The following is a 14,186-nucleotide window of genomic DNA, read 5'->3' as shown; positions in this document are numbered from 1 at the left end:
GGATTTTTATCTTTAATAAGACATAGTGGAGGAATTTGAAAAGGTCAGGAATGTTGCGGCTAATTTGTTGTGGCATAATCGTGGTCGAGGTGGATCATCTACTTGGCATTTTTGACTGAAGATAGTTGAAGAACATATTTGCTTTTTATTTTCAAAGCTATGATTTTCATATCTTTAAATTAATTTAACCATTACCCACACTGTAGATTCTACAGGCGATAGTATTTTCAGGTCACGAATGATAGACCAGTTAGAATTACCCAAAACTATCTCCATGTTTCTGGCGAGCTTTATTGATTTTCCCTCATATCCAAAGTCAGTAAAGTCAAAAACATTTGTTTATTTGTTTTTTCAATTCAATTGCCACAATAGTTTCTGTCTCATTGGACTGGAATGGAACAACCCTAAATAGTTAATTTAGTGAGGCAGGAGAGGTTTGCTTTCCAGAAAGCTGAGCTTTTGTTACCTCCCTCTTGGAGAAAGTGGTGACTTCACTCAATAATTCCCATAAACTCTTCTATTGCTGTTTGATCTTTGTACAGTTGTTGCTGCGTTCCCTGTTATCAGCGGTTCCTGTGATCCTGTGATTTGTGATCTGTGCTCCCTGTGGTCCCTGTGACCTGTGGTCCCTGTGATCTTTGATCCCTGTGACCTGCGGTCCCTGTGACCCAGATCCCTGTGAACCCTGTGACCTGTGGTCCCTGTGACCTGTGGTCCCTGTGATCTATGATCCCTGTGATCTTTGATCCCTGTGACCTGCGGTCCCTGTGATCTATGATCCCTGTGATCTGTGCTCCCTGTGACCTGTGATCCCTGTGACCTGCGGCCCCTGACCTGTGGTCCCTGTGATCTATGATCCCTGTGATCTGTGATCCCTGTGACCTGTGATCCCAGTGACCTGCGGCCCCTGACCTGTGGTCCCTGTGATCTATGATCCCTGTGATCTGTGATCCCTGTGATCTACGATCCCTGTGACTGGCGGTCCCTGTGACCTGTGCTCTCTGTGACCTACGGCCCCTCTGATCCACTGTGCTTTCTCTCCTTTACAGAGGATGTCTTCCTGTTGCAGACCAGAGATCAGAAAAACCCAGAGGTTTATGTATTGTTCAGAACGACAAGGTAACTATAATCTTTGTGTAATTTCCCTTTCCCCTGCTGATTTCTTTGGAAAGATCAATTTGAGGCAAGACAGGGATCTCTGCTTCCTGTTACTCTGGTACAGGCTATCAACATGGGTGGAATTTTCCTCTTGCCCCAGTGGTGGTAATTGTGATGGGCGGGGTGATGGAAAGATCAGTTCCTGCCAGTGGGAAAGTGGTTTGAAATGTTGTTCTCCTGACTTTGACGGAGGATTAAAGATGGGTCGAGTTTTTGGCTGCTCGATGTCAGAAACCACACTTACATTCATTTACATCTCATGAATGTTAATTATAAAGGCCAATATGTTATTCTCTAAGTCTGAATAAAGATTGTTGACTTCCAGTTAACACAAATACTTTATTCAGTAGGTTTGTTCTGTTTCCAGAGCTTAACTAGATATAATACAGTCGCGAGGTCTGACCAGTGAAGCTAAGGTAAGCTGCCTATGCTGAGCTGTCTCTGTCTGCTGCTGCTCACTAGCTCTGTGCTTCTGAAAGAGGCGGATCCTGCCTTGGGCCCGACCCTTTATACCAGTCTCTGATGCCCTCTAGTGATGCTGTGGCTGTCACATCTGTGCTGCAGTCCCTGGTGTATGTGCAGATGTATATACAGATGTACAGATCACTACAGCCAACTCACTCAATCAATTCCCCTCCAAACAAAGATGCCCTGTCAGTGGATAATTAGAATGGTCTCTGTCCCGACTGTACAGATGTGGCTGAACCTACTGAGGTTCAGTTCAGCAATGACGTGGGGAGGGCAGTATACATTTCTTTCACCTTCCTTTAACAGCATTCCTGCAAGATTTGGGTGCCTGTATCAGACGCTGGGCCAGGGTTGGCATTGGAGACAGAACCAGTGGGGAGGTGAAAATGGAGACTGATCTAGGGGGTGGTGTTGGAAATGGGACAAAAGGGGGGAAATTAAGGCAGAGGACCAAGAGTTATAGAACTATCCACGGAGGAGTCAGAGACTGACCTGGGTTTAAACCCACACGGTCGGGGGGATATTGAACAGACTGTCCTGGGGCTGAGTTCACACTGTCGGAGGGGATATTGAACAGACTGTCCTGGGGGTGAGGTCACACTGTCGGGGGAACATTGAACAGACTGTCCTGGGACTGAGGTCACTCTGTCGGGGGGATATTGAACAGACTGTCCTGGGACTGAGGTCACACTGTCGGGGGGGATATTGAACAGACTGACCTGGGGATGAGGTCACACTGTCGGGGGATATTGAACAGACTGACCTGGGACTGAGGTCACACTGTCGGGGGGAATATTGAACAGGCTGTCCTGGGGCTGAGGTCACACTGTCGGGGGGATATTGAACAGACTGTCCTGGGGCTGAGGTCACTGTCGGGGGGACATTGAACAGACTGTCCTGGGGCTGAGGTCACTGTCGGGGGGACATTGAACAGACTGTCCTGGGGCTGAGGTCACACTGTCGGGGGGAATATTGAACAGGCTGTCCTGGGGCTGAGGTCACACTGTCGGGGGGGATATTGAACAGACTGACCTGGGACTGAGGTCAAACTGTCGGGGGAACATTGAGCAGACTGTCCTGGGGCTGAGGTCACACTGTCGGAGGGGATATTGAACAGACTGTCCTGGGGCTGAGGTCACAATGTCGGGGGGACATTGAACAGACTTTCCGGGGGGTGAGGTCACACTGTCGGGGGGATATTGAACAGGCTGTCCTGGGGCTGAGGTCACACTGTCGGGGGGATATTGAACAGACTGTCCTGGGGCTGAGGTCACACTGTCGGGGGGGATATTGAACAGACTGTCCTGGGGCTGAGGTCACAATGTCGGGGGGACATTGAACAGACTTTCCGGGGGGTGAGGTCACACTGTCGGGGGGATATTGAACAGACAGTCCTGGGGCTGAGGTCACTGTCGGGGGGACATTGAACAGACTGTCCTGGGGCTGAGGTCACTGTCGGGGGGACATTGAACAGACTGTCCTGGGGCTGAGGTCACACTGTCGGGGGGAATATTGAACAGGCTGTCCTGGGGCTGAGGTCACACTGTCGGGGGGGATATTGAACAGACTGACCTGGGACTGAGGTCAAACTGTCGGGGGAACATTGAGCAGACTGTCCTGGGGCTGAGGTCACACTGTCGGAGGGGATATTGAACAGACTGTCCTGGGGCTGAGGTCACAATGTCGGGGGGACATTGAACAGACTTTCCGGGGGGTGAGGTCACACTGTCGGGGGGATATTGAACAGGCTGTCCTGGGGCTGAGGTCACACTGTCGGGGGGATATTGAACAGACTGTCCTGGGGCTGAGGTCACACTGTCGGGGGGGATATTGAACAGACTGTCCTGGGGCTGAGGTCACAATGTCGGGGGGACATTGAACAGACTTTCCGGGGGGTGAGGTCACACTGTCGGGGGGATATTGAACAGACAGTCCTGGGGGTGAGGTCACACTGTCGGGGGGATATTGAACAGACTGTCCTGGGGCTGAGGTCACACTGTCGGGGGGGATATTGAACAGACTGTCCTGGGGCTGAGGTCACACTGTCGGGGGAACATTGAACAGACTGACCTGGGGCTGAGGTCACACTGTCGGGGGGATATTGAATAGACTGTCCTGGGACTGAGGTCACACTGTCGGGGGGGTATTGAATAGACTGTCCTGGGACTGAGGTCACACTGTCGGGAGGATATTGAACAGACTGTCCTGGGACTGAGGTCACACTGTCGGGGGGATATTGAACAGACTGTCCTGGGGGTGAGGTCACACTGTCGGGGGGGATATTGAACAGACTGTCCTGGGGCTGAGGTCACACTGTCGGGGGGGATATTGAACAGACTGTCCTGGGACTGAGGTCACACTGTCGGGAGGATATTGAACAGACTGTCCTGGGACTGAGGTCACACTGTCGGGGGGGATATTGAACAGACTGACCTGGGGGCTGAGGTCACACTGTCGGGGGGGGATATTGAACAGACTGTCCTGGGGCTGAGGTCACATTGTCGGGGGGGGATATTGAACAGACTGTCCTGGGGCTGAGGTCACACTGTCGGGGGGACATTGAACAGACTGTCCTGGGGCTGAGGTCACACTGTCGGGGGGGGATATTGAACAGACTGTCCTGGGGCTGAGTTCACACTGTCGGGGGTGGATATTGAACAGACTGCCCTGGGACTGAGGTCACACTGCCGGGGGGGATATTGAACAGACTGACCTGGGGCTGAGGTCACACTGTCGGTGGGGGGGATATTGAACAGACTGACCTGGGGCTGAGGTCACACTGTCGGTGGGGGGGATATTGAACAGACTGTCCTGGGGCTGAGGTCACACTGTCGGGGGGATATTGAACAGACTGTCCTGGGGACTGAGGTCACACTGTTGGGGGGATATTGAACAGACTGTCCTGGGGCTGAGGTCACACTGTCGGGGGGATATTGAACAGACTGTCCTGGGATTGAGGTCACACTGTCGGGGGGATATTGAACAGACTGTCCTGTGACTGAGGTCACACTGTCGGGGGGGATATTGAACAGACTGTCCTGGATCTGAGGTCACACTGTCGGGGGACATTGAACAGACTGTCCTGGGGCTGAGGTCACACTGTCGGGAGGATATTGAACAGACTGTCCTGGGGCTGAGGTCACACTGTCGGGAGGATATTGAACAGACTGTCCTGGGACTGAGGTCACACTGTCGGGGGGGATATTGAACAGACTGACCTGGGGGCTGAGGTCACACTGTCGGGGGGGGATATTGAACAGACTGTCCTGGGGCTGAGGTCACATTGTCGGGAGGATATTGAACAGACTGTCCTGGGACTGAGGTCACACTGTCGGGGGGATATTGAACAGACTGTCCTGGGACTGAGGTCACACTGTCGGGGGACATTGAACAGACTGTCCTGGGGCTGAGGTCACACTGTCGGGAGGATATTGAACAGACTGTCCTGGGGCTGAGGTCACACTGTCGGGAGGATATTGAACAGACTGTCCTGGGACTGAGGTCACACTGTCGGGGGGGATATTGAACAGACTGACCTGGGGGCTGAGGTCACACTGTCGGGGGGGGATATTGAACAGACTGTCCTGGGGCTGAGGTCACATTGTCGGGGGGGGATATTGAACAGACTGTCCTGGGGCTGAGGTCACACTGTCGGGGGGACATTGAACAGACTGTCCTGGGGCTGAGGTCACACTGTCGGGGGGGGATATTGAACAGACTGTCCTGGGGCTGAGTTCACACTGTCGGGGGTGGATATTGAACAGACTGTCCTGGGACTGAGGTCACACTGCCGGGGGGGATATTGAACAGACTGGCCTGGGGCTGAGGTCACACTGTCGGCGGGGGGGATATTGAACAGACTGTCCTTGGGCTGAGGTCACACTGTCGGGGGGATATTGAACAGACTGTCCTGGGGACTGAGGTCACACTGTTGGGGGGATATTGAACAGACTGTCCTGGGGCTGAGGTCACAATGTCGGGGGGATATTGAACAGACTGTCCTGGGATTGAGGTCACACTGTCGGGGGGATATTGAACAGACTGTCCTGTGACTGAGGTCACACTGTCGGGGGGATATTGAACAGACTGTCCTGTGACTGAGGTCACACTGTCGGGCGGATATTGAACAGACTGTCCTGTGACTGAGGTCACACTGTCGGGGGGATATTGAACAGACTGTCCTGGGACTGAGGTCACACTGTCGGGGGGATATTGAACAGACTGTCCTGTGACTGAGGTCACACTGTCGGGAGGATATTGAACAGACTGTCCTGGGGCTGAGGTCACACTGTCGGGGGGATATTGAACAGACTGTCCTGTGACTGAGGTCACACTGTCGGGGGGATATTGAACAGACTGTCCTGTGACTGAGGTCACACTGTCGGGAGGATATTGAACAGACTGTCCTGGGGCTGAGGTCACACTGTCGGGGGGATATTGAACAGACTGTCCTGTGACTGAGGTCACACTGTCGGGGGGATATTGAACAGACTGTCCTGTGACTGAGGTCACACTGTCGGGAGGATATTGAACAGACTGTCCTGGGGCTGAGGTCACACTGTCGGGGGGATATTGAACAGACTGTCCTGTGACTGAGGTCACACTGTCGGGGGGATATTGAACAGACTGTCCTGGGGCTGAGGTCACACTGTCGGGGGGATATTGAACAGACTGTCCTGTGACTGAAGTCACACTGTGGGAGGGATATTGAACAGACTGTCCTGGGGCTGAGGTCACACTGTCGGGGGGATATTGAACAGACTGTCCTGGGACTGAGGTCACACTGTCGGGGGGATATTGAACAGACTGTCCTGGGGCTGAGTTCACACTGTCGGGGGAACATTGAACAGACTGACCTGGGGCTGAGGTCACACTGTCGGGGGGACATTGAACAGACTGTCCTGTGACTGAGGTCACACTGTCGGGGGGATATTGAACAGACTGACCTGTGACTGAGGTCACACTGTCGGGGGAACATTGAACAGACTGTCCTGTGACTGAGGTCACACTGTCGGGGGGATATTGAACAGACTGTCCTGTGACTGAGGTCACACTGTCGGGGGAACATTGAACAGACTGACCTGGGGCTGAGGTCACACTGTCGGGGGAACATTGAACAGACTGTCCTGGGGCTGAGGTCACACTGTCGGGGGGGGATATTGAGCTGACTGTCCTGGGGCTGAGGTCACACTGTCGGGGGGATATTGAACAGACTGACCTGGGGCTGAGGTCACACTGTCGGGGGGACATTGAACAGACTGTCCTGGGGCTGAGGTCACACTGTCGGGGGGATATTGAACAGACTGTCCTGGGACTGAGGTCACACTGTCGGGGGGATATTGAACAGACTGTCCTGGGGCTGAGTTCACACTGTCGGGGGAACATTGAACAGACTGACCTGGGGCTGAGGTCACACTGTCGGGGGGACATTGAACAGACTGTCCTGTGACTGAGGTCACACTGTCGGGGGGATATTGAACAGACTGACCTGTGACTGAGGTCACACTGTCGGGGGAACATTGAACAGACTGTCCTGTGACTGAGGTCACACTGTCGGGGGGATATTGAACAGACTGTCCTGTGACTGAGGTCACACTGTCGGGGGAACATTGAACAGACTGACCTGGGGCTGAGGTCACACTGTCGGGGGAACATTGAACAGACTGTCCTGGGGCTGAGGTCACACTGTCGGGGGGGGATATTGAGCAGACTGTCCTGGGGCTGAGGTCACACTGTCGGGGGGATATTGAACAGACTGACCTGGGGCTGAGGTCACACTGTCGGGGGGACATTGAACAGACTGTCCTGGGGCTGAGGTCACACTGTCGGGGGGGATATTGAACAGACTGTCCTGGGGCTGAGGTCACACTGTCGGGGGGATATTGAGCAGACTGTCCTGGGGCTGAGGTCACACTGTTGGGGGGATATTGAGCAGACTGTCCTGGGGCTGAGGTCACACTGTCGGGGGGATATTGAACAGACTGTCCTGGGGCTGAGATCACACTGTCGGGGGGATATTGAACAGACTGTCCTGGGACTGAGGTCACACTGTCGGGGGGGATATTGAACAGACTGTCCTGGGCCTGAGGTCACACTGTCGGGGGGGATATTGAACAGACTGTCCTGGGGCTGAGGTCACACTGTCGGGGGGGATATTGAACAGACTGTCCTGGGGCTGAGGTCACACTGTCGGGGGGGATATTGAACAGACTGTCCTGGGGACTGAGGTCACACTGTCGGGGGGGATATTGAACAGACTGTCCTGGGGACTGAGGTCACACTGTCGGGGGGGATATTGAACAGACTGTCCTGGGGGTGAGGTCACACTGTCGGGAGGATATTGAACAGACTGTCCTGGGGCTGAGGTCAGACTGTCGGGGGAACATTGAGCAGACTGTCCTGGGGGTGAGGTCACACTGTCGGGGGGACATATTGAACAGACTGTCCTGGGGCTGAGGTCACACTGTCGGGGGAACATTGAGCAGACTGTCCTGGGGGTGAGGTCACACTGTCGGGGGGGATATTGAGCAGACTGTCCTGGGGCTGAGTTCACACTGTCGGGGGGATATTGAACAGACTGTCCTGGGGCGGAGGTCACACTGTCGGGGGGATATTGAACAGACTGACCTGGGGCTGAGGTCACACTGTTGGGGGGACATTGAACAGACTGTCCTGTGACTGAGGTCACACTGTCGGGGGGATATTGAACAGACTGACCTGTGACTGAGGTCACACTGTCGGGGGAACATTGAACAGACTGTCCTGTGACTGAGGTCACACTGTCGGGGGGATATTGAACAGACTGTCCTGTGACTGAGGTCACACTGTCGGGGGAACATTGAACAGACTGACCTGGGGCTGAGGTCACACTGTCGGGGGAACATTGAGCAGACTGTCCTGGGGCTGAGGTCACACTGTCGGGGGGATATTGAACAGACTGACCTGGGGCTGAGGTCACACTGTCGGGGGGACATTGAACAGACTGTCCTGGGGCTGAGGTCACACTGTCAGGGGGATATTGAACAGACTGTCCTGTGACTGAGGTCACACTGTCGGGGGGATATTGAGCAGACTGTCCTGGGGCTGAGGTCACACTGTTGGGGGGATATTGAGCAGACTGTCCTGGGGCTGAGGTCACACTGTCGGGGGGATATTGAACAGACTGACCTGGGACTGAGGTCACACTGTCGGGGGGGATATTGAACAGACTGTCCTGGGCCTGAGGTCACACTTTCGGGGGGGATATTGAACAGACTGTCCTGGGGCTGAGGTCACACTGTCGGGGGGGATATTGAACAGACTGTCCTGGGGCTGAGGTCACACTGTCGGGGGGGGATATTGAACAGACTGTCCTGGGGCTGAGGTCACACTGTCGGGGGGGATATTGAACAGACTGTCCTGGGGACTGAGGTCACACTGTCGGGGGGGATATTGAACAGACTGTCCTGGGGACTGAGGTCACACTGTCGGGGGGGATATTGAACAGACTGTCCTGGGGGTGATGTCACACTGTCGGGAGGATATTGAACAGACTGTCCTGTGACTGAGGTCACACTGTCGGGGGGGATATTGAACAGACTGTCCTGGGGCTGAGGTCACACTGTCGGGGGGATATTGAACAGACTGTCCTGGGGCTGAGGTCACACTGTCAGGGGGGATATTGAACAGACTGTCCTGGGGACTGAGGTCACACTGTCGGGGGGATATTGAACAGACTGACCTGGGGACTGAGGTCACACTGTCGGGGGGGATATTGAACAGACTGTCTTGGGGCGGAGGTCACACTGTCAGGGGGATATTGAACAGACTGACCTGGGGCTGAGGTCAGACTGTCGGGGGGGACATTGAACAGACTGTCCTGGGGCTGAGGTCACAATGTCGGGAGGATATTGAACAGACTGTCCTGGGGCTGAGGTCACACTGTCGGGAGGATATTGAATAGACTGTCCTGGGGACTGAGGTTACTGGAGGACAAGGAACACAAGACTGAGGACTCTGGTTGTGAATCGCTGTCACGTTTGAGAGGAAAGGTCAGCAATTTGTCATTCTCCATGATGATGTCATCCTGCAAGGGGTGTGCAGATTGAGTGAAAGTCACGAGTTGGAGCATACAAAGCTGCCTGCATATGGGCAAAGTCCATTCCACAGAAACTACCATTGATGTCTCAGTTGTGAGTGTTCACAGACACAAGGCGGAGTGGGGAATGAAGACTGCAGTCAACGCTGCCTTGTTGATAACTATGATTACAATGAGGAGAAGACGGACCCATCAGCAATTGGCACAGCTCAGGGAAGACCAGCACCCTCAGGATCAAGAGCCAGCGGGACTCCAGAAAGTCGCTGATGCTCTCAATGAGGGACCAAATCCACAAAATGCTTGGTGTGACCAAGGGTCTACAGAAGATACAGTTCACTCATTGAAATGAGCAAAAGACAGTGTCACAGACACCTTCACTTTGTCCAGGGTTGTGGCAGCTCACAGTGTCCATAAGAAATCCACACCTCATGGACTTGGAGGCCATCCGATGTCGTTTGCTCCTCACCGCCGCCCTGAACTTTCTTGCCAGCCGAACCTCCCAGGATTCCACTGGGGACCTTTGCAGAATCTCCCAATCAGCGAGGCAGAAATACATAACGGAGGTTTCAGTAAAGCTCGCCTTCACGTTCCGCATGTTTGAAGCAAAGCCAGGGTGCCCGAGATGTGCGATTTGCAAACTCAGGTTTCACTCAAGTGCAAGGCACCATTAACTACAGACATGTGGCCTTGTGACCTTCCTGAACGCAGTTCATGGGATTCATTAAAGGAAAAGGATTTCATTCTCTTAACGTCCAATTTATTTGTGACCACAGAACGTATATCCAGTATATTTGTGCTGATACCCAGGGAGGGCCCCGGACTGATAAAGGTCTCCTGTTTCGGGTCAGGGGTGCCCTTCCCGACCTGACCTTCTGGAGTTGATGGGGTCACAGTCTGAGGGGATTTGGATGGCAGGGCGACTTTGAGGAATTGTGGTTAGATGTCTGGCTGTCACTTCCCTCATTTTGGATCACAAGGGCCTCTCCCAGACTCCTTGAGGAGCAGTGGAACTTGAAGGGAGGTTGAGATGCCCCGTCCCCCTCTCGCATAGGGACTGCTGGACCACACCCAAGGCTAGAGTAATGGAGTGCAGGTCCGAGTGCAAATCCAGTAGAAATTATCCATTCTGCTGGACCTGGGCCTCGAAGGCAGCTCCTGTCCTTCCCATGGAGAGTTCAATGAACTCACCTGCTGAAGCAACAGCATCAGACAGACTGTGGACAGACTCTTCAATCCCTCATTCCAGTCTGGCTGTGACCATGACAACTCTGCTGGATGTTCCCCTGCCTGTCGCTTCATCGCCAACATTTCTCTCCGGGATGATTGCAGAGGCTCATTATCAGAGGCAGACTCAGCAGGGACCTGGTCTCCAGCTGTCCTCCGAATGTCCGAGTCCTGGGCTGTCACTGTGTCTGTTGCCTGTGGACAGGTGTCAGTGAGGGGATTGTGCCCTATTGTAGAATGTGCACCCATCGAGCTGCCGGTGTCAGTGTTGATGGAGGATGCAGGTGAATGCACTGACTGTTTTCCCTCGGAGAACGGGTCTGCTTCCCCAGAGGTGGTCTGCAGGCTGGAGCTGAGGCATTTGTAGGAGGTCATCATTAGGCTATTCTCGCTGCTACCTGGAATAGAGAGGAGAGAATTGGTGATTTATTGGACAGGGGATCACTCACAGTCATTATCCACATGTGGCTGATGTATATTGGATGGACCTTCACTGGCTTGTTGGGAGAGGCTGATTTCACCTTCAGTCCAGGAACGATCTCTGTTCTCACAAGCCAGCTCTGCCACCTGTTCTTTCAGGGAAATGTGTGCCCTCGGCTCCAGGCCCCTCCCTCTGATCATGTCCCTCTTCAGCTGATTTTTGGTGAGCTTGTCTTGTATCAAGACAGATTGTCTGTGAGCACTATGGATGAGAGAGCTGTTCAGAAGCATGCATGCTTGTCGCTGTGTGCTGACCTTCCCCAGCAAGGATGAAGATGCTATTTGTGAAGGATGAGATGGTGAGGTTAAAGTGACTGGCAGACAATCTATGGTGTTGTCCTATCTGCTAACCAGTGTAGTGCTTGGGCTATTTGATGATTTGTATGTCTAAAGCAGACATTTCTACCCCGCTCTGGAGCCCATGCATTCAGGTGTTGTTGCTGCAGGTAAGCTTTTGAACTAACGTAAAATAAATAGCACTATTATTTCTAATATAAATCAAATGTGGATCCATAAAGTGTTGCCAGACTAGAATCATTGCTTGCTGAAAGCCTGTCCACAAAGCAGGTCCGTGCACCGATGTGTGAATGCCTGTGCAAAGCTGTGCTGCATAATTGCTGGTTTTGTGATGGTCGGTGAGTGCCCGCACGGACCCATGAATCCTCTCTTACCGCTCAACACACTGGAAAATAAATTAGCAAAATGCTGCGTGGTTCAATTGAAATTGCAGCTTCTGTACTGTGTCCTTTGAAACTCAAAACATCGTGAAATAACACCCTGGAGAAGGTCTCACATCTCCTGGGGTACTGAAGAAGCTGATTTGCTCCTGGAATGCTTCATGTTGCCTCCATTTCAATGAAATTTTGGCTGAATTTGTGAAAAATATCTCGGCCAAGGCTTGTGATTTTTAAGCTGTTAGGGAGCTGTAGATCATGTGCAAGACAAACCATTTTGTCCCCAGAAATCATGTTTTTGTTTATATTTTGATGTCAGTCTTATCAGCAATGACTGTACTCACATTAGTCATCAGTCTCAGGTTTTCACTCCAGAATCACAGAGTTTTTACACAGGCCATTCGGCCCATCGTGTCTGCTCTCCAAATGAGCGTCATGGCCATTCCCCTGTCTTTTCCCCGTAACCCCTGCACATTCCTTATGTTCAAGTAATCATCAAATGCCCTCTTGCCTGGATTGAATCTGCCTCCATCACAATTCCAGATCGTACATTCCAGACCCAAACCTTTCCAATCGATCCTCATAACTGAAGTTTCTCACCCCTGGATCCCTTCTTGTAAACCTCTTCTGCTCTCTCTCCAATGTGTTCACATCCTTCCTGCAGTGTGGCTCAGAACTGTCCACAATATCCCAGCTGAAGTCTAACTAGTGTCTTGTATAAGGTCAGCGAGAATCTCCTCGCTCCTGAACTCTGTGTCCCTATTAATAAATACCAGAATACTCTCTGCTTCTTAACTGCTCTCTCCACCTGTCCTGACACCTTCAATGATCTAGAGACATAATAATAATAATAATAATTGCTTATTGTCACAGGTAGGCTTCAATGAAGGTACTGTGAAAAGCCCCTAGTCGCCACATTCCAGCACCTGTTCGGGGAGGCCGCTACGGGAATTGAACCCGCGCTGCTGGTCTTGTTCTACATTACAAGCCAGCTGTTTAGCCCACTGAGCTAAACCAGCCCCTTTACACCCAGGTCCCTCTGCTCCTGCACACACTAAGAATTTACCCCTTACCTTAGATTGTCTCTCCAAGTCATCTGCCCCCTATCTGCCCACACTGCCAATCAGTCTGTGTCCTTTCGAAGTTCTACACGGGCTTCTTCACATTTTACAACACTTGCAAGTTTTGTGTCATCCGCAATCTTGGAATTTCACCCTTGTACACCAAGATCTAGATCATTAATGTATAACAGGAAAAGCAAGGGTTCTAATACTGACCCCCGGGGAACACCGCAACAAACCTCCCTCCAGCCTGAAAAATATCAATTGGCCATTACTCTCTGCTTCCTAACATTCACCCATTTTGTATCCACATTGCTGCTGTCCCCCTTTTATTCCAACAGTTATAACCTTTTGCCCAAGTCTGTTGTGTGGAACTGTATCGAATGCTTTCTGAAAGTCCATGTACTCCACATCAACAGCATTACCCTCACCAACTCTTTCTGTTACCTGCTCAAATAACTCCAGCAAGTTAGTTACACAGGATTTCCCCTTTAGAAATCCATGCTGGCTCTTCCTAATCAACTCTCATTTTTCCATATGACTGTTAATTCTATCCTGAATAATTGTTTCTGGAAGCTTCCCCATCACTGATGTTAAACTGACCGGCCTGTAATTGCTGGCGCTAACCTTACAACCTTTTTGAACAAGGGTGTAAAATTTGTAATTCTCCAGTCCTCTGACACCTCCCCTGAGTCTGGAGAAAACGGGATGATTATCGCCAGTGTCCCTGCAATTTCCAATCCCACTTCCTTCAATATCCTTTGATACATCTCATCCAGCCCCAGTTTCTTGTCAACTTTCAGAAGCAACAGTCTATTCAACAGTTGCTCCTTATCAATTTTGAACCCTTCTAGGGACAGAATTTCCTCATATGACACCCTGTTCTGGTAGCATCTACCTCCTTCGTAAAGATGGATGCAAAGTATTCATTTCATTACTCAGCCATACTCTCAGCCTCCATATGTAAATTCCCTTTTGGTCTCTAATCGGCCCTACTCCTCCTTTGAATGTTTTACTTGCCTGTACCTTAACACTCGGTGCAGG

At 52.0% G+C, this 14,186-nt stretch overlaps 1 protein-coding gene across 1 annotated transcript in view; it reads left to right on the top strand.

The window, feature by feature from the left end:
- LOC140387803 (semaphorin-3E-like) overlaps nt 1-14,186 on the top strand; it is a 401,767-nt gene that overhangs the window by 240,212 nt on the left and 147,369 nt on the right. The window contains exon 9 of the mRNA XM_072470936.1: nt 1,050-1,119. Coding sequence (XP_072327037.1) covers nt 1,050-1,119 — 70 coding nt within the window. The remainder of the gene's footprint in view (nt 1-1,049; nt 1,120-14,186) is intronic.

Source organism: Scyliorhinus torazame, chromosome 13 (genome assembly GCF_047496885.1).
Source record: "Scyliorhinus torazame isolate Kashiwa2021f chromosome 13, sScyTor2.1, whole genome shotgun sequence".
NCBI classification, from domain to species: domain Eukaryota; kingdom Metazoa; phylum Chordata; class Chondrichthyes; order Carcharhiniformes; family Scyliorhinidae; genus Scyliorhinus; species Scyliorhinus torazame.
Note: the sequence above shows the minus strand (reverse complement) of the source record. Positions and strands in the feature narration are given on the sequence as shown.